A 20,811-nucleotide genomic window follows, 5' to 3' on the forward strand; every position below is an offset into this window, starting at 1 on the left:
ATACTAATGGAGGAAGTCAAAGAAGATGCAAAGTGGGGATCTCAAGGGTCTTTTCCAACTTGGTTAATTCTATTCTATTCTCACTATATCTTTCTAATGCAAGGTCAAGAGTTGTTGCAAGAGATACAGCATAACTTCTGCCAGATCATGGTATCATAACTTATGGCTTTTAAGTCAATACAGGCTACCTGCCACACTGCTGTAAAGGTTTCCTTGTTAACACTACAAATACAAAACCCAACATGCAGCACCAGCACTGAGGATAAGCAAGCTGCTGTCTCTCAGTGTCATTTCAAGAACCATATACAGAAGTAGTGATAAACTCACTGTGATGCTGCTAAACTGAAGAATGGCTCCAGAACAGACATTAAAGTTACATCCACAACTACTAGTGGAAGCATTATTTCTAGAGGAACAAAGCTACATGACTCCTGCATACCATTCACCTAAGTAAGAAATGCACAGAATACTTTTTGAAAGCTTACAGAGAGTTTATTTACTACAAATAAAACCACTAGACTGGTTTTGTTCTGTGAAAAGCAGCAGGCTGGTATGAAAAGTAAAAATGAATATATCCTAAGTAGAAGCATCTAACAGCACAATCAGTGAGAAAAGGAAGCAAGTGGCTGGTAGTGCAGTAATCAAAAACCAAAAATCAGTTCTTGCTGGTATCTATTAGCATCCATCAGCATGTGAAGGCTGCAGTGTTGACATTATTCTCAAAAGAACAAGACATCCAGTAGATGTGCACCAAACATGTCTTTGCAGCACAGTCTCCTTCTGTAGGTTCTTGATATCATCTCAGAGCATCCTCTCTATTCCCTCTCAACTGTATTACATGCTGCAGCTACTTCTCAGCCTTTCTTCTACTCCTTCATTCTTTTCTTGTATTCTCACACTTCTGTCCTTACTGGAAGTAGATGTCAAGGCTCCAGATGAGGACACTGATGCAAAAACAAAGCAAAACAGAAGCTTATTAGATTTGCTCAAATAGCACAAGTGGAAATATTCCCCTTCCTCAAAGTCCCATTTTTCCTTTCTATTTTGTTTTGGGCTTGTCCCACACCCCACCCTTTCCCTCTGGGAATTTTACATGGGCTGGTGCCAAAGTCAGCAGGAAGCCAGCTGTAAGAGGTGGAAGACACACACAGGGTAGAAAGTGAAAAGGCTAACAAAAGCACAGTAGTGATGGTGGATGCTTTTAGTTTTGACCATGCTTACTTTTTAAGGCAATCAAGGGCTCAGAAGGAATGAAGAGCTGCAGAGAGCTGTAGGACAGCCCACTTTATTATCTCCTTGCAAATGAAGGAGCTCATCTAAATGGCTCAGAAATGGCACACAAAAGGCACATTACTCTAACAGAAGAAACAACGCCTATGGAATCTTACTGCCTATCTGCAGTCTACTAAACAGTTTCTAAAGACACTACTACTGAAGCTTAACAGATGTTAAAACACATTCAAAACAAAACAAAAAATACCCCAACAGTCTCATGGGTTCTTGTAAGCCTCACTTAAAATAGGTTCTGGTAAGTGAAATGCTTGGTATGTGTTACTGTAACCAATATCTGAAGTTCTGCCTTAACAGAAAGAAGTAGTAAAAACTATTTTACAATACCTCAATGCAATATATTATCTCCAGTACAGCCCTGCATAAGTGCTTGCTCACTAAAACTACTGTTTTGATTCACAACTCACAACTTCTCCTGAAGTAAAAAACATTACATCAGTAAAGAACTGGTTTTAGTAGCAGACTCAGTGCCCAAGTTTGCTCTGTTTTCTGCCTAAATGCTGTCTATCTTGTCCAGGCACAGGACTGCTTTTAAACTGGGTGGGAAGAGGCATGCCAGAGAAGAACAACTCTGAAGAGAAAAGACTGTTCTACTTACCAGTGTTTCTGTTGCTTTCATTACTGCATCCTTCCCAAAATTCTTTGCACAGTTTACGTCTCTGACAGCAGCTTTGAGGATCTGTGCCCATTTCTTCTTGGTCACCATTACCCTCTTCTTGATTAAGTTTCTTGTTTATGGTTCCCAGAGAACTACAGCAATACTTCTGTGGGAAACTCAGTCAGGATCTTCACAGAAAGAGAAAATAGTTTCCACATTTCTTGTTTGAGGTTGTCAAGCAGCAGTAGGTTTTCTTTCTCAGCATTGCTTGCCATCCTTCTTGTAGCTATTTTATCACAGAACCTCTTCAATATCTTCAAACAACTCTGGTTCTGTTGTTGTTTATAGATGGATTTATACTGTTTCTTCTGCCCTAGATGAGAAGGTCCACTCTTTGCCTTTCCCAAGGAGAACAGGGTTTTGAAATACCCATCTCTGAAGAAAGCCACAATCCAAATACATGGACTGGCAGATACTAAGGCCTTTTCCACAAACTCCTCTGACAGCTTGGTTTCAGAAGATGAAATTGTGCCTAGAGACCACTACTGATTATTTTGAGATGCTGCATCAACAAAGAAGAGGAGCAGTGAGGAATCTATATTATTCAAGTAATGACATAGCAGCTTAAAGCCTCTGCATGTGGTATTGCTTTGTGAACATTCTTGAACTCTATTGGCTTACAACCAACATGTGCATGAGGGCATTCAAACCTGAGCCAGAGGGGGGAAAAAAAAATAATCAAGATTTGCAAATAACCTTCCAGTTTAGAATGGACTAAAAACTTCAGAGCAAAACTCTAGTTAGGTTTGCTTAGCAAACATCTCAAATTCTTCTTTCTCTATGGGAAAATATATTCTAGCACCACCACCTTTAAAGCTTGTGTTAAAATCATGGTTTCTTCTTCCTACTGCAAGCTTTTGACAAAATACAGTTGGCACAAAACCACAACTAGCTTTGTCCTGTCTGACCTATTAGCAAGCACTGGATGATCGGGTGACCCACTTGGTGGATGTGGGGAAGGCTGTGGATGAAGTACCTGGACTTCAGCAAGGCCTTTGACACTGTGCCCCATAGCAAACTCCTGGCCAAGCTGTCAGCTTGTGGCTTGGACAACAGCACTCTGAGCTGGGTTAGGAACTGGCTGGAGTGCCAAGTCCAGAGAGTGGTGGTGAATGGTGCCACATCCAGCTGGCAGCCAGTCACTAGTGGTGTCCCCCAGGGATCAGTGCTGGGCCCCAGCCTGTTCAATATCTTTATTGATAATCTGGATGAGGAGATTGAGTCCATCATCAGTAAATTTGCAGATGACACCAATCTGGCAGCAGGTGTTGATCTGTTAGAGGGTAAGAGAGCTCTACAGAGGGACCTTGCCAGGCTGGACAGATGGGCGGAGTCCAGTGGCACGAGATTTAATACATCCAAGTGCCAGGTTGGCCACAACAACCCCATGCAGAGCAACAGGCTGGGGTCAGGGTGGCTGGAAAGCAGCCAGGCAGAAAGACAGCTGGGGGTACTGGTTGACAGTAGGCTGAAAATGAGCCAGCAGTGTGCCCAGGTGGCCAAGAAGGCCAATGGCGTTCTGGCCTGGATCAGGAATAGTGTGGCCAGCAGGAGCAGGGAAGTCATTCTGTGCCTGTCCTCAGCACTGGTTAGGCCACACCTTGAGTTCTGTGTCCAGTTCTGAGGCCCTCAGTTTAGGAAAGATGTTGAGTTGCTGGAATGTGTCCAGAGAAGGGCAACAAAGCTGGGGAGGGGGTTGGAGCACAAGCCCTATGAGGAGAGGCTGAGGGAGCTGGGGTTGCTTAGCCTGGAGAAGAGGAGGCTCAAGGGAAACCTTATTGCTCTCTACACTACCTGAAGGGAGGTTGTAGCCAGGTGGGGGCTGGTCTCTTCTGCTGGGCGGCCAGCACCAGAACAAGAGAACAGTCTCAAGCTGCACCAGGGGTGGTTTAGGCTGGATGTTAGGAAGAAATTCTTCACAGAAAGAGTGACTGTACATTGGAATGTGCTGTCCAGGGAGGTGGTGGAGTCACCATCACTGGAAGTGTTTAAGAAGAGACTGGATGGGGCACTCAGTGACGTGGTTTTGTTGATTAGAAGGTTTTGGATGATAACGCCAGACTCGATGATCTCAAAGGCCTTTTTCCAACCTGGTTAATTCTGTATTCTGTATCCAGACACTATGGATCTCTAGAGATAAAGCCAACACACTCCAAAGAACAGCACACTAACAACACCTATCTCAGCAGCAGTAGTTTCTCGTCAGAGCACTACCTAAATCAACAACAGAGGTCATAGTAAAGAACTAATTTACCTGAAGCAGGTAGCAAGGTTGACTGTAATGAAAGGGTCAGGGGTCTCCATGAACAGAGAATTGAAAACCATGAACAGGAACCATAGCACATTCTTTTTCTAAGGAATACTTTTCTATGGGCAACATGATGTAAGCAAAACTGCTTTGCTGTATTCTCTGTTAGAGAAAAGGTAATGATTTTATCTGCTGTGTTAACACTTACCAAGTATAGGGTTATATAAGCTGGTCTCCTTACAGATGTTTGGGAAAATAGAAGGTAAGTAGTATTTCTTAAAATTTGAGAATAAAAATGAAAATCCCTTTTCCTGGTTTTCCTTGTTCCTCCATTCTAAACTCTTAACCTTAAAAAAAAAAAAAGAAGTTGGGTAAATTAAATGTCCAGAAGCAGAAGAGAAAGACAACTGATGAAATGTCTCTGTTATAAGCTATTTCTTTGGAACAAAATCATATGCATTTTAATAAACACTTTCAGAAAGATGGACTAGAAACTAGCTGGGAAAGGTCAGTGAAACAAAGTCTGTTCTCTTCCAAAACACTGCTTCAAAATGAACTTGAGCACATCAGATACTGGAAGTAATAGAAATACATCTGCTTTTATGGCCACCTTGCCATGTCGAGGAGTAAACTCAAATGAATTGTTTTTAATAAAACCTTTTGCATTTTAAAAAGTTTTAAAAGGAAAGGGCAATTACTCATGGCACTCTGAATATCTGACAGCTTCTTTCAAAACATTTCACCTAACAAGTGTCCTTGTATTTATCAGAGTAGGTACGTGGATTAGTTTGTGCAGCTGACAATATGAAACAAGTCTGGCAACCACAAGCAGAAGATGATATAACTTTGTGTTAAAGTACACAAATCTACTTTCATGGCTCATGAGTGCTAAGCTTTTCTTATAATGAAATGTTTTCCCACACAAGGGGAGGTTTAGACTCAAGGTGAGGAGAAAGTTCTTCACCGAGCGAGTTGTTCATCATTGGAATGGGCTGCCCAGGGAGGTGGTAGAGTCACTGTCCCTGGAGGTGTTCAAGAGGAGACTGGACGTGGCACTTGGTGCCATGGTTTAGTCATGAGGTCTGTGTTGATAGGTTGGACTCGATGATCCTAGAGGTCTCTTCCAACCTTAGTTATACTGTGATACTGTGATACAATAGCAAGCTAAGTACTCCTTAATAATAAACCAAACACACAGTTTCCAGTCCTGGAGAATCCCTCTGCCTGCAGAGCTGAGGAATCTGCCAAGTCTGTGATAAATAAAATAAAGGAAGCTTTGCTGGGGTTTATAGGGGCATCTTTGGTTTGGTTTGGCTTTTTGTGTGTTTGGAGAGGGTAGGGGGGTTGGTTTTGGGGTTTTTGGGTGTTTTAGGGTTTTTTGCTTTTGGCTTTGTTTGGGGTTTTTGTTTGTTTGTTGGTTCAGGTTTATTTGGGGGGGTTGTTTGTGTGTGTGTTTTGGGGTTGGTTTGTTTGGGGGTGGGGTTTTTGTTTGTTTATTGGAGTAGGTTTTTTTCCCCTTCTCTATTCCTCACACAAAATCCACAGTTCTACTATGATCTACTTTCAGGACAGTACTACTATGATCTACTTTCAGGGCCTTCAGAATGGAATATACATACACACATCTATATGCAACCCCAGTATAACTCAACAGAATGGGTGACAAAAGACACAGAAATTAGTGACACAAAGTCCTTTAGCAAATCTTAGTATCAAAGAAGTAACTATCTGACTTGCAGTTATCAGTGCCTCTAAAAGGTCTTCAGCAAAAGAATTTAGAATTTGCTCACTATGTGAGTGCTCTGACACCTGCCTTCATCACTTACCTACATTTAATTGTAATGCTACCAATTTATTACTGAGAGGGCAGCTGTCTTCAAGAAGGTAGGGGATAGTTTTATACAAACTAAACAGCCATCATTAAGCTTAGTTTTACAAGTCATAAGAATTATGACCTCTATCCAAACTGGGAGATGCTGGAAGCTACACAATGAGGTTGCAAATTATTCCAGCACTGCAAGTTCACAGCAAGCTAGCTAAAGGGAAGGAACTGTTTCATTTTAAGGTGGGCCATATTTGTGCACTGTCTATCTTCTCCAGAACCACCTCTAAAAGTGTGAAGAATGCCTTATGGATACGCACTGAACTGGGTTCTGCAGGACAAGTTTCACCTGGAAGGTAGTACCCTGGAACACCTACAGCATGCCATGCAGTTTTCTAGGCACATGACAGCAAAGCAGGCTCAGAAGCAGGATGTGCTAACTAGCCAGCAAATAGATTACATGAAATGTAATAGCTAGGCCACAGTTTTTGGCAGAGACCTTGTCCAAGGCATTTATTTCAAGTGAAGGACATAATAGGTGCCAGAGCTGCACACTGTATACTACATACTCATTCAAGTCTTTATTTTCTATGCAGTTCAGCTCCACAACCTGCATTTTAGCTAGTTTGGAATCTGCAAGATCTTATTACCTAGCATCCACACAGCAATACCACTAAATCAGTGTGCACTCAGCAGTGCAGCTACTTTCAATCAGAACATAACTCTAAAGCTTTGTCAGATCTGAAGTATCCCAAGTATGTACTGGCTCCTACTCCACTCTTTTGAAGAGGTTCACTTGCTCAGCTGTAGCAGCGATCTCAAATCACCATGATACAGTGTACTGAATTATGCCTCATCCTACAAGTCTCCCAAAACTGAAGTCCTAGAAAGTACAGTTAAAATAGCAATAGGAGTCATGGCACCAACTCTGCAAGATCTGGATACCTTGTTGATCAGAAAAAGAAAGAGAAAGCAACAGGGAGCAGAAGGGGAGGTGAAAATGGGAAGGGAGCTGGAATTAACATTGCTGGAAGTGACTGACAGGTCTTGTTTTCCCTCTGTGCTACAATGTGATGCAAGTTCCTGTGGTAATAGGCCTATGAATCTTCACAAAGAAACATGAAGATTTTCTAGGAGAATTTTCTTATCATGACGGACACTTGAGGGAGAGGTGAGGACAAGCAATGTTTGAAACACTGCAATATACAGCTGCAGTGCTACTTGGAAATGTCTTCCTGCAACAGGTAAACAGGTATTAGTTATTTCAGCTTTGTTTCTCTGCAAACCATACAACATACCTGAATTACTATGTATTTCAAAAGTGCTTCTAAGAAATAGCTTGTTAAGTCTTCTTGTCCTTTATCTCCTGATTGTGGAGGCACAAGTGGAGTAATTTCCTCTATAGTTACTTGAGCTATTAAAAAAAAAAAGAATCAACAACATTTAGACCATTTCTTTTCATGTATAAATAAATACTTACCCAGTTAGGAAAGGAGAGGTGTACTGGACTAAGCAGAGTCAGTTACAGGCAAAACAATCTAACATAGATCAATTAAAATTTGTACAGTTTAGCTATTAAAGTAGTTTGGAACTGATGGAACTGATTCCTTACATACATAAAAACACAGCAAATGATAACTAAATTCTCCCTATGCATCTTGGGAATCTACCTGCCAAGAAGAAGCTTTGCCAGAAGGTGCATTCCATTTATTTTGGAATTATTAATGCACGTAGCAAACTTTCAACTGCAGAGCTACTCCGCTGCGAAATCCCTCTGCCACATTTCAGCACATTTTCATTACCGCTCAAGGTGACACTGCTTAATTCTACAAGCAGTGCTTGTTTCAGCTCTAAAACACTGGGTGGAGATGGAAAAAAGAAAAAAGGCACCAGCACTCCATGTTCAGAGGAAAACCCAGTTAGCTTCTTACTCACTGTTACATGAATGACCCCTTCCAACTGGAATTAATGAGCTTAAAATCCTGCTAACAGGAATAAATTGAGTTAGGAGGCAAGAGGCTCCCTCCACAAAGCAACCAGTACCTGATACTTACTGCTAGAGTGAACAGTCAAAGGAAAAAAACTGTCATAAGAATCATCTTAAGAGAAAAAAAAATCATCCCCACTCTATTGATTAAGGTCAAGATAATAATAAAACACTAGAAAGTATAAAAAAGCTGATTCCAGAATGCTCAAACCTTTCCCCTGGAAAAAAAACCCTTCTGACCACAGGTTTTGCCATCTTCAAGGTCCAGTTCTTCTGAAAGATTCTGAGCCATGAGAATATAACAGCTTTAACTGCCTGGTCACACACAGACACAGCAGAAAGCTCAATTATTTGGCTCCACACATTGCCCTAACAACCACTCATTCTCTTGAAGGCTATACCAGAAACTGCTTTGCTTAGATTACTCTCTAAAGCATGGCCAAAGCAAAGAGCAAATGTTCAACACAAGTAGAACCTGCCTGTGCCAGTTTGCAGTAGATGCAGCTTCTGACTGTAATTATTAAGAAGAATTGCAAAACATTGGGCAGCTTATTTTCATCTGCTCTGTGTTAAGCTACAATAGCCACACTCAAACTTTTCTTTAACATAAAAAAAGGCAAACCAAAAAAAATCCACCCTGAAAAGAAAAAGAAACAAACAAAGGAAAGACAAAATTTGTTGCTGGAAGACATGATAAACAGCTAGGAAACAAATCATGGCTCCATAATATCCCTGGGTACATCTGTGTATTAGTTCTTTGTTACTTCTACTTGCCTTTTCTGTGCTACAAATCAAATTATATAGAGATTTGAGGAGTATTACCAAGGTACTTACTTTCTTGAACATTAAGTGGAGGGTTAATGAGATTATCTAGTGTTCGGGGCCCGTACTCAGACTGTGGTGATGAAAATCCAGGAATCAAGCAAGAAAACATCCATAATTGTTCTTTACTACAGTTATTTTGAAGTGCTTGCAGCCACAAAAGAAAGAGACGTACACCCTCTCGCCGTATCTTAAAGGACAAAAGAGAGAGGAAAAAAATGGAACCAGTTAACTCACTGTGGCCAGTTCTGGGCTCCTCAGTTTAAGGACATTGAGATACTTGAACAAGTCCAGACAAGGGCAATGAGGCAGGTGACAGGTCTCGAGCACAAGCCCTATGAGGAGAGGTTGAGGGAGCTGGGGTTGTTTAGCCTGGAGAAGAGGAGGCTCAGGGAGACCTTATTGCTCTCTACGCTACCTGAAAGGAGATTGCAGCAAGGAGGGGGTTGGTCTCTTCTCCCAGCAACTTGCACCAGAACAAGAGAGGACACAGTCTCAAGCTGTGCCAGGGGAAGTTTAGGCTCGAGGTGAGGAGAAAGTTCTTCACAGAAAGAGTGATTGCCCATTGGAATGTGGTGCCCAGGGAAGTGGTGGAGTCACCATCCCTGTAGGTGTTCAAAAAAAAGATTGGACATGGCACTTGAAGCTATGGTTTAGTAGTCATGAGGTGTTAGGTATTAGGTAATAGGTTGGACCTGATGATCTCTAAGGTCTTTTCCAACCTTGTTGATTCTATGAACTTGTTCTGGAGGGAGAAGGGAAGAAAATATGAGCACAGTATGACCACCAGCAGAGCCATGCTAGCTCCTGCTGAAATGCAAGGACAGCCCTGGCACCTTCACTGCTGGTTGCCTCACAATCTTTTTCACAGGGCTTTCTGGAAAAGGAAAGGAAGGAAACCAACATATGTCTAGTCACTTGCCTCACTACAGCACACTGCAAGATGCCACATTGACATTTTCACAAAATACAAAGACCACAATAAAATTTCTAAATGTGTTCATGAATTATAACAGAGTGACCTTTCTGCAGCATCAGGACTCATTCTACCCTCTTCAATTCTTTCTCCAAGAAAGGTGATGGGAGAATTCAGTAGTATCAGTCAGGGTTGGAAGGGACCACAAGGATCATCTAGTCCCAACCCCCCTGCCATGGGCAGGGACACCCCACACTAGATCAGCCTGGCCAGAACCTTGTCCAGCACCAGTAAAGCCTGCACATAGTTTACAGATGAGTGGCATGGCTGTCTGCTGCAGTATCAAAACTATGTTACTCCTTGGCATAGATAACCTTCCACTTCTAAGACAGCCTGAACCCCAAGCCCACAAAAATTCACCCTTATGTCCTTATTTGCATTTTACACTAAAGTAATATGCAACTTTTTCCAATACCTTTAATGAGTTTCCAGTGTGAAGAAGCTTCTTTAAAATCAATCCTAAAAAGAGAAGGAAAAAAAATACAGAGACATTAATATATACACAATAATATATATCAAAATACATGTTGTATGTTTTCTTCTGTTCTTTATTAAGATGTCAAGAGTTCTCGGTCAGACTTGATAGTAGCTTTTAAACAAGTCCTTGGCAATCTCCAATTTAATCTTGGTGAACTTGATACCCTCAGGCAACTCTCTCAATGCCAGAAGGAAAAAAAGAAACCAAAGATCACCTTTCTTTCATACCTTCCTCATAACCCATAATATCTTCCCCCCCAGGACTTTTTGGAATATGTGCATGAAAAATAAAGGATTCTCAAGTCAATAATGTGCATAGTATCAGCCTTCCCCATTTACAAATACAGGTATCACCACAGCTTTGGAATTTATTACTGAGAGACAAAAAAAAGTTTAAAACATTACAAAGCAACTTTTCACCTGCCCTTGCTCCTTCTCAGCCACTGTTCTACTTCCAGATCCTCAGGCTTAATTCAATCTAGAAGAGCATTCATTACATTGCTGGGGTTATTTGTTTTGCTTTCTGTTTTTTTTTTTTCCCCTTTCCCTAGCTTAGTTTCAAGAGTCCTTGTAATAGGAAACAGAATGGAATGAGTATCTGCCTCAGTTGCTCTTGTTCACAACAGCTTGTATTAGCTCTCAAAGTGTAATTGCAGCCCGCAAAGCCAATCAGATCCTGGGCTGCATCAAGAGAAGGGTGGCCAGCAGGTCAAGGGAGGTGATTCTCCCCCTCTACTCAGCTCTGGTGAGACCCCACCTGGAGTACTGTGTCCAGTTCTGGAGCCCCTATTACAAGAGGGATATGGAGGTGCTGGAACGTGTCCAGAGAAGGGCCACAAGGATGACCAGAGGGCTGGAGCACCTCTCCTGTGAGGACAGACTGAAGGAGTTGGGGCTGTTCAGTCTGCAGAAGAGAAGGCTCCGAGGTGACCCAACTGTGGCCTTCCAGTATCTGAAGGGGGCCTACAGGAAGGCTGGGGAGGGACTTCTCAGGATCTCAGGTAGTGATAGGACTAGGGGGAATGGAATGAAGCTGGAGGTGGGGAGATTCAGGCTGGATGTGAGGAGGAAGTTCTTCACCATGAGAGTGGTGAGGCCCTGGAATGGATTGTCCAGGGAGATGGTTGAGGCCCCGTCCCTGGAGGTGTTTAAGCCCAGGCTGGATGAGGCTCTGTCCAGCCTGATCTAGTGTGGGGTGTCCCTGCCCATGGCAGGGGGGTTGGAACTAGATGATCCTTGTGGTCCCCTCCAACCCTGACTGACACTATGGTAAGTTATGCCAGACATATCCCTGTTATGTCATTTAAAGGTTAAGGAAATGAGTAGCACAAACTACCAATAGCTACTAATAAAAAATAAGATTAAAAAAAAAAGAAGGGGGAAAGGAAAGAAAAGAAAAAGAAAGAAAATAATCTTACCAATACTATGAAATTGCCATCTCTGATGAATCCTTTCTGGAAGGAGTTGCAAAATTTTCTACAAAAAAACAGAACCCAGGGATGTGTTGCAAACAGCAGCCTCAGAAGACCAAACAGTACTTTCACAAAAGAAACAGATCAGAAGCTGAAGAGTTAACATAGAAGATTTCCACACTGCTTTCCTTGGAAGCACTACACTCTTTTCAAGACAACCCCATTCCTAATGCTAAGAAACCCAAAGACTCCAACACATTGTCTGGCATGTCCTTCACTAGAGACTTCAGATGTTACCACAATTTATCTGGCTCCCCCTCTCTCCACTGGATATTGCCCATAGCATAGGGAGCAGCATGGGATGAGTCTCTGTCTCAGTTGCTCTGGTTCACAACAGGTTGTACTAGGTTATTCCACCTTCATAGCAATGTCAGGTAGGATGCCCAGCTGTCAACTTGCCTGTGTGGCCAAAGCAAACATTTGCTTCAGCCTACTCAGAGGGGTCATGAGCTCCAACAATAATAGTGTAACACCCGTCCAGATAGATTAGTGGACGATCATCTTTGGAGGGTAAGGAACAGAGCACAGATAGTGACACAAACAGTCAAAAATCTATTATGTTGCACTCTGATGTTTATACTAGAGGCATTAGCATTCATTTCCCCAATGAGTTCCTGTCTGTGGCCCTGCTTCCAAATAACAGGTCATCTACTGTCCCTTCATGCAGGAACCAGAGAACAAATTAATCAGCTCTTTTCAGATTCCCTGTACTTGTAACAACTAACCCTATAGTTTAAAGCACCAATGTACCTTCCTAAAAACAGATAACAAAAATACCTGCCTCCCTGAATTTGTACTCAGCCATGTGACAAGCATTCACCAGCTTTCAAATTTTACCTATGTTTAAAAACCACAACCCTTGTTCTATACTTAGAAGCCTCCACTGAAAAACAAACGACACAAGCTTGGCATTCTAAGCTATTTCCAAACTACATTCTCTGCTCAGAAATGTTCTGATTTCATTAAACTAGTTTCTAAGTCATCTTAATGAAGTCAAGATGTGCCTCTGGTAGTGCTGTTGTAAAAGGCTATTTTCCCATAACAAATCTTTTTGCAAATACAAGGGATCTATGAAAGTTAATTCTGCAGCAGTCATCTATTATGAGAAAAACTGGAGATAACATGCAATCAAAGGCTCAAAAATATCATGACTAATCAGAGATCACCTTTCCAAGAATTTCAAAGTGTATAGTACATTTGAAGTGTGGGGGAAGAAGTGCCATGAATAATGGCAAAACAATGAACTCTCTGCAGTTGCAGAAAATAGCTTGGATCTCCAGTTAAGACATCTCCCTGCAAAACTGCAAGCAAATTATTTTTCTTCTCTCACAAAGCACATATGTTCAACCTTAAGCAACAGGAAAAAGGAATGCCATTTAATGTAACAGGTATTTCTAGGCAACTGTAACAGCTGTATTGTTCTTATTTAACAGGACTTAAGTTCAAGTTAAAAAAATTCATACAGGAATAGTCAAATTATCTTACCTCAAAAATAAAAAGAATGGAATCTAATTCTTCTCTCTGAGACTTGTGACCTAGATGCAATTACAAATAAACAGAAGATGCACTTTATCAAAACAAAATGTAAATACAGACAAACATCCTTAGATGAAGGGGGCTTACAAGAAGGCTGGGGAGGGACTTCTCAGGATCTCAGATAGTGATAGGACTAGGGGGAATGGAATGAAGCTGGAGGTGGAGAGATTCAGGCTGGATGTGAGGAGGAGGTTCTTCACCACGAGAGTGGTGAAGCCCTGGAATGGGTTGTCCAGGGAGGTGGTCGGGGTGCCGTCCCTGGAGGTGTTTAAGACCAGGCTGGATGAGGCTCTGGCCAGCCTGCTCTAGTGTGGGGTGTCCCTGCCCATGGCAGGGGGGTTGGAACTAGATGATCGTTGTGGTCCTTTCCAACTCTGACTGATACTGTGATACTATGTACAGAACAAAGCCATGCATTTCTACAGCCATAATTTTGCACTCCTCCTGCAAATAAAAGGCTTTTCATCGTTATGGTTTGTAACAGTTTGTGTAACTTCCTATTATGGCATCAACAGTTATGCAGTATCTTTCTGAAGACAAATCTCAGAATAATTCTGCAGAACACAGAAGTGTAACACCTTAAGAATCCTTACTTGGCAAATATAGCACAACCAATCATCAGAGAATGAACATTCCTTGCTTACCTCCACTGCATGCACCTCTAACTGCTCTGATTTTATTTGCAAAGTCAATGTTTACGCATATTTCTGCGCAGCCAATGTTGCCATTTGCGACCACAGACACACGGCTTATTTATCACATCCTGCTTCACTTTAGAACAAAACCCAAAAGCACCAAGGCAGAAAGTGCTCTATTTTAAATGCTTACCTTTTTGCTTAAGGCCTACTTCAATAGTCACAAAATTTTCAAAGAACACATAATATATATGTGAGAAATGGAGGTCGAAAAACTGTTTGAGATCGATTGATTCTGCGTTCTCTGAAAAACAGAACAGAACATTGTTTGTCTTTCTTTGAAACATTCAATGTCAACCACAGCATAGCATTATCCAGGAATAAGAAATGAAGATATTGAGAAGAAAGTAACTAGTAAAGAAGTAGCTCTTGAAGTTTTCATTGTTTTTGAAGTGAAGGTTATGGAATTCAATATGGCATGCCAGAAGTGTCTAATCAATTTTAAAACAGGAAGCAGTGTCTTGCACACTCACTGCTTGCCTGACAGGAATGCCTGCAAACCTCAGTCAGGAACCAGAATTCCTTCAGGACTGGCATTGTACAGATGAAAGTTGTTTTAATTGTTAATTTAATAGAAGCAAAGTTAATGATGCTGCCTGACATCTACAACAGAAAGATCATTGTCCCCAACTGTAATTATAAGACATAAATAAGCTTACTTAAGTGGCAGAAGGATGGTGAGGATCACCTCTGCTCCAGAGAGAAAAAAGGTTAAGAGTAAGTAAACAGCAGAACTGGATTCCCACTACTGCTTCCTTACTCCCTCCAAGATCCAACATGCATTTTCCTTTCCAGTCAGGCCCAGTCCCTCACACTCACAATGTGGTCTCAGGAGATCAGGAACTGAGATCGCAGGGATGCCTTGAGGTGGAAACATCACTGTGACTACAGAGAGATGTCCTTTCTTGTGTACTCTGGAAGGCTGCTAGACTCTCTTCCCATTATTTTTGTGTAAATCCTCAGTTAAATATATAATTTATCTAGATTCACTTTAAATAGATTCTTTTAATCAATTCTTTCAAGCCTTAGTATACACCGAACCAAAAAACACTCCCTGTCCTTTTATTTAACTACATGAGACTAGAGAAACTAAGCAGACAGAACACTATGGAAGCAGAGGAACAAAGAGACAGGATTTTAAAAGGAGAAACTCCTCCCTTTCAGAATATTAATCCAAAACAAACAAACAAACAAAAAATAATCCTAAAACTATGAAGAAAGGTAAGGATGAAAAAAAACCAACCAAAGAACTTCATACTGTTCACCAGCTCTATATGTAGAGGCATCATCTCTCTCACTACAGAAGCATCTTTTGTAAGTGCCCTTCTAATTCTTTATTGGTGAGGGTTTTATTAAACCCTTTTAAAAATGACATCAATATCTATCATCTCACATGACTGGATAGACAACTGGTGCAGTATAAAGCACAGAAAGAATCAATTGAAAGGATGTCCAAAAGCATGGTATATTTTCAATTCTATTTTATTATGTGCCTCTAGAGGACTCTCAGTGCAATTTTATTACAAATCTTGCTATAAAAGTTTCCAATACATGTCTAATTTTTTTGCCAAAGTCTTACATAAACACTGTAGGGGAGCCAGAGTGCCCTTAAAAAAAGACACAACTATATTAACAGTTAAGAGCAACTCTTACAGCAAGGTGGCTTAGCTAGCAATAAACTGAGCAGTCCAGAACAGCGAGCACGTGCCTGATCATCTATAGGATGAGGAAACCTCCAGATCTGCAGAAACTGCTGTACCACAGATCAGCAGTTACATGTTAAAAGTCTGAAACAGTAAAGTAAGGACAAAGGGTGGGGAAAAAAATCCACTTCAAAAATCAGGTGGACAGGGTAAAATGCACAAGAAATAGAGTAATGACTAAAGCACAGGCACAGCTATTGCAACCACTTCCACTCATGGGGCAGAACTGCGAATTCTAGACTGTGAACAAGACAGTAGAAGTAGAAAGCAAATCTAAAGGGTTTCAGGAGAATTAAAAGGAAAAATAAAACAATGACTGAAAGCTTTGGGAGAAGAGAGGGTGGCAGAAGAGAAATCTTTTAATCTATATATTTAACTGTTCAAATGTAATTCCACATAGGAAGCACTGCAATGGTTCACTTGATGCACGGGGCAGAAAACACCAGTTCCAAACCTAAAGGGATCTGAAGCAGTTAAACAGTCTCTGCCAATCAACACACAGGAATACTGCATTTTTGCAGGCACATAAAATGTTTCATTTCCTGAAACAGGCCCTCATTCTTTCCCCAGACATGGGTCAACTCTGAAGCAGACAAAAAATACTAATCACATGTATCCTCAAAAGATTCAATCTTAACACAACAGTCTGTAGGCAAACTTACTAACATTAACACCCAATTAACACTAAAATCACACCTTTTACTTTACTTTCATACTTAATGGAATTTTGTCTTTACATTATCTAAAAATAAAAACCAAAACCAAAAAAACCCACACCAACATTTTTTCCACAGCCCACAAACTATTTGTTGATGCTGAAAAACAGCTTTCCTTCCAAGGGAGGGAGAACACACTTGTGTATATGCTGGGTTTGCCACCTAGAGCACAAAAGCACCTGCTCATCCATCGAATGACACCTGTAGTCATTCAGTAAGCTGGTGGTTCAGAAATTTGGAACCTTGCATTAGTCAAGAAGACTGAAGCTGACAAAGAATTATTGCAAGGGAAGTTGCGGGGGGAAGCAGATAGAGCATAGGAATCTTAGAATCACTAAGGCTGGAAAAGACCTTTACAATCACCTAGTCCAACCACAACCCAATTACCATGACCACTAAACCATATCCTGGAGAGCCACATCTACATGCTCCTTGAGCGCCTCCAGGGATGGCAGCTCCCTGGGCAGCCTGTTCCAGTGCCTCACCGTTCTCTCAGTAAAGAGGTTTTTCCTAATATCCAGTCTAAACCTCCCTTGGCACAACTTAAATCCATTTCCTCTCATGCTATTGCTAATTAGTTGGGAGAAGAGACCAACACCAGCCTCTCTGCAACCTCCCTTCAGGTAGTTGTAGAGAGCAGCGAGATGTCCCCTTAGCCTTCTCTTCTCCAATCTAAACCACCTCAGCTCCCTCAGCTGCTCCTCCTATGACGTGCCCTGCAAACCCCTCAACGACCTTGTTCTTCTTCTTTAGACATGCTCCAGGATCTCAATGCCTTTCCTACACTGTGATGCCCAGAACTAAACACAGTACTCAAGCTGCAACCTCACCAGTGCTGAGTACAGGGGCACAATCACTTCACTACTCCTGCTGGCCACACTGTTTCTGATACAGGCCAGGATGCCATTGGCATTCTTGGCCAGCTGGGCACACTGCTGGCTTGTGTTCAGCCAACTGTCCACCAGCACCCCCACATGCTTTTCCACCAGGCTGCTTTCCAGCCACACATCCCCAAGCCTCTAGTGTTGCTCGGGTTTGTTGTGACCAAAGTGCAAGACCCACTTGGTCTTGTTAAACCTCATTATGTTGACCTCAGCCCATCACCTTAATCAGCCCAGGTATCTCTGCAGTGCCTTTGTACCCTGGAGCATAATAATGTAGACCTTAGAAGAGTCTGATCTGGAAACTGTGTAGTTTGACCACATGCATACATCATCCCTTTTCACAGCTAGATCTATTGTGAGCACAATCCATATGACTAATACATGCACAGAGAGACTATTGCCCTCCTTGATTAACATCGAAAATTCCAGCTGTAAGCTGCTATTATAGCTTTCTTCATTAATTAAGGAGAAGATTTTTTTTTTGTCTGTAACATTCAGTTCACCTTTATCCTTGTGACCAACTAAAGATACAGCTATCCAATTCTCTCATCTTAAACCCTTTTTCCCAACACTGTCTCTTCTCTCTGCCACCCCAAAGTATCATGAATGCTGCATAGAGGTCAACATAATTTTTTTCTGCAAGGAGAATAGCATCCTGGCCTGCATTAGGAATAGTGTGGCTAGCAGGAGCAGGGAAGTCATTGTGCCCCTGTACTCTGCATTGGTTAGGCTGCACTTAGAGTCCTGTGTCCAGTTCTGGGCCCCTCAGTTTAGGAAGGACATCGAAACACTTGAGTGTGTCTAGGGAAGGGCAACAAGGCTGGGGAGAGGCCTTGAACACAGCCCTATGAGGAGAGGCTGAGGGAGCTGGGATTGTTTAGCCTGGAGAAGAGGAGGCACAGGGGTGACCTCATTGCCCTCTACAACTACCTGAAAGGTGGTTGTAGCCAGGAAGGGTTTGGTCACTTCTCCCAGGCAACCAGCACCAGAACAAGGGGACACAGTCTCAAGCTGCACCAGGGGAGGTTTAGACTCGAGGTGAGGAGAAAGTTCTTCTCCGAGCGAGTTGTTCATCATTGGAATGTGCTGCCCAGGGAGGTGGTGGAGTCACCGTCCCTGGAGGCGTCCAAGAGCAGATTGGATGTGGCACTTGGTGCCATCGTCTAGATACTGTGTCATGAGGTTTGTGTTGATAGGTTGGACTCAATGATCCTCGAGGTCTCTTCCAACCTTAGTTATACTGTGATACTGTGAGCATATGTATGCCCTTTTCACAGAGCACTCGATTGGGAATTTGAAGGAATTTGCTTTGACCACTCAAAGTTTACTGCCTTTTGAAGAGAAGGGACACAGCCTTCTTTTTACATGAAGTGGGATTACACAGAAACAGGCTTTCCTCCCTAACTTACAGTACATTTACTCTTAAACAAAAGAGCTTTGTATTCTCTTACCACAGAGTCATGTAATACAAATTAATGTATTCCTTGTGCTCCTGGTGCTTATGCCCACACCGAGAGAACGGAAGGACTCAGAAATAGACCTGGCACCATATAAAACAGTTAGAAAAGTTTCTCAGAATAGGAGAGGAGGAAATGGGATATTACTGTAGTCCAACAATGTAAACACTAAAGCTTCTACTCTACAAAGCATAGTTCCAGTGCACTAAAATCCAGGTTTCCAGCATCATTTATGGAAGCTGTTTGTCAAGAAAATGCAGTTCTCTTCATGATTCACAGAAGCAAGGCACACCAAGCTTCAATTGTCAGGTTTTGCTTTATTTTCTGTAACTTAAAAACTGGTATAAATCTGATCTCTGCATTAATTGTGTCCAGTGGTGCTTTCTGGAATATTTTTTAGAGGAAAAAGTTACATTTAGGCACAAAGCGACATCATACAGCTGCTCTGTCATTTTCTTCCTCTGATAGAGCTTTTCTAAAGGTAGATTCAGCTGTGTCTTGGTTCAGCATTAAGCAGGTAAGCTACCTTTTTTCAGTTTAAGTTTCAAACACTGTATTCAGTTTATGTATTTCTGTTCTATTTTAATGCATGAAGTAGAGAACAGAACTAGATGTGGAAGACTAGTTATCTAATCTATTTGCACGAGCTGCACCATGAAAGCATTCAAGTACCAGATCAACTGGAATTCATATTTCCATTAAATACACTGAAATTTGGAAGTTCCACTATTCTCCAATATATAGACTGGAGCTGAAGCAAAAAACAAAAAACAAACACAACCAACAAACACAAACCAACCAACCACAAACCAAAACAAACACACACACAACAACGAAACACACAAACACCACCAAAACCAAATCAAATGAAAACCCAAAACAACAAAACACAAAAAGAATCACCAAAAGAGAGGAAAGAGAGAGACCTTATTGCTCTCTACAACTGCCTTAAGGGAGGTTGTAGACAGGCAGAGGTTGGTCTCTTCTCCCAGGCAAACAGCACCAGAACAAGACACACTATTACTTAAAAGGAAACTCTACAGGAAGTGGAGGGAAGGACAGGTAGAACAGGGGGAATACAAGGAAGCTGCCCGAGCAGCAAGAGTCCTGGTCAGGAAAGCCAAAGCAGAGTTTGAGTTGAATCTAGCCAGGGAGATTAAAGGGAATACTAAGAACTTTTACAGGTATATTAATGGGAAGAAGAAGACTAGGGAAGGTGTGGGCCCCCTCAGAAAAGAAAATGGTGACATGGTCACCTGTGATGAGGAAAAGGCTGAGGTACTTAATAACTTCTTTACCTCAGTCTTCACTGCAAGGGCCTCTAGCCACACTCCTGATGTTATGGAAGTCAAAGCCAGGGACAGGGAGGAAGAACTGCCCATTGTAAGTGCAGATCAGGTTTGTGATCATCTGAAGAACCTGAAAGTGTTCAAGTCCATGGGACCCAACGGGTTACACCCACGGGTACTGAGAGAACTGGCAGATGAGGTTGCTAAACCCCTCTCTATTATATTTCAAAAGTCCTGGCAGTCTGGTGAAGTCCCCACAGACTGGAAAAGGGGAAACATTGCCCCCATCTTCAAAAAGGGCAAGAAGGAGGAACCAGGGAACTACAGGCCAGTCAGTCTCACCTCTGTGCCTGGAAAGATCATGGAACAGATCCTCCTGGAGTCACTACTCGCTCAAAAGAATAGTGAAGAGGTGATTGGGAACAGTCAGCATGGCTTTGCCAAGGGCAAATCCTGCCTGACCAACCTGGTGGCCTTCTATGAGCAGGTGACAAAATTAATAGATGAGGGGCGAGCAACTGATGTCGTTTACCTGGACCTGAGCAAAGCCTTCGACACTGTCCCACACCACATCCTGGTCTCCAAACTGGTGACACATGGGTTTGATGGGTGGACCACTAGATGGATAAGGAACTGGCTTGATGGCCGCACCCAAAGAGTGGCTGTCAATGGCTCCATGTCCCAGTGGAGGCCAGTGACAAGTGGAGTCCCTCAGGGATCAGTCCTGGGACCTGTCTTATTCAACATCTTTGTGGGGGACATGGACAGTGGCATTGAGT

General features: G+C 42.1%; 1 protein-coding gene across 11 annotated transcripts in view; it reads right to left on the reverse strand.

Annotated features, from left to right (window-relative positions):
- Positions 1-20,811, reverse strand: part of RALGAPA1 (Ral GTPase activating protein catalytic subunit alpha 1) — a 155,809-nt gene that overhangs the window by 123,445 nt on the left and 11,553 nt on the right. For all 11 annotated transcript variants that reach the window (XM_068160385.1, XM_068160384.1, XM_068160383.1 and 8 more), the window contains exons 2-8: positions 14,117-14,227; positions 13,238-13,287; positions 11,699-11,756; positions 10,219-10,262; positions 8,840-9,017; positions 7,317-7,432; positions 4,405-4,543 (exon numbers count right to left, since the gene is read on the reverse strand). In XM_068160385.1, coding sequence (XP_068016486.1) covers positions 4,405-4,543; positions 7,317-7,432; positions 8,840-9,017; positions 10,219-10,262; positions 11,699-11,756; positions 13,238-13,287; positions 14,117-14,227 — 696 coding nt within the window. The remainder of the gene's footprint in view (positions 1-4,404; positions 4,544-7,316; positions 7,433-8,839; positions 9,018-10,218; positions 10,263-11,698; positions 11,757-13,237; positions 13,288-14,116; positions 14,228-20,811) is intronic.

This window comes from Melanerpes formicivorus, unplaced genomic scaffold (assembly GCF_026170545.1).
Source record: "Melanerpes formicivorus ecotype bairdi unplaced genomic scaffold, bMelFor1.0.p_v2 SCAF_49, whole genome shotgun sequence".
NCBI classification, from domain to species: Eukaryota; Metazoa; Chordata; class Aves; order Piciformes; family Picidae; genus Melanerpes; species Melanerpes formicivorus.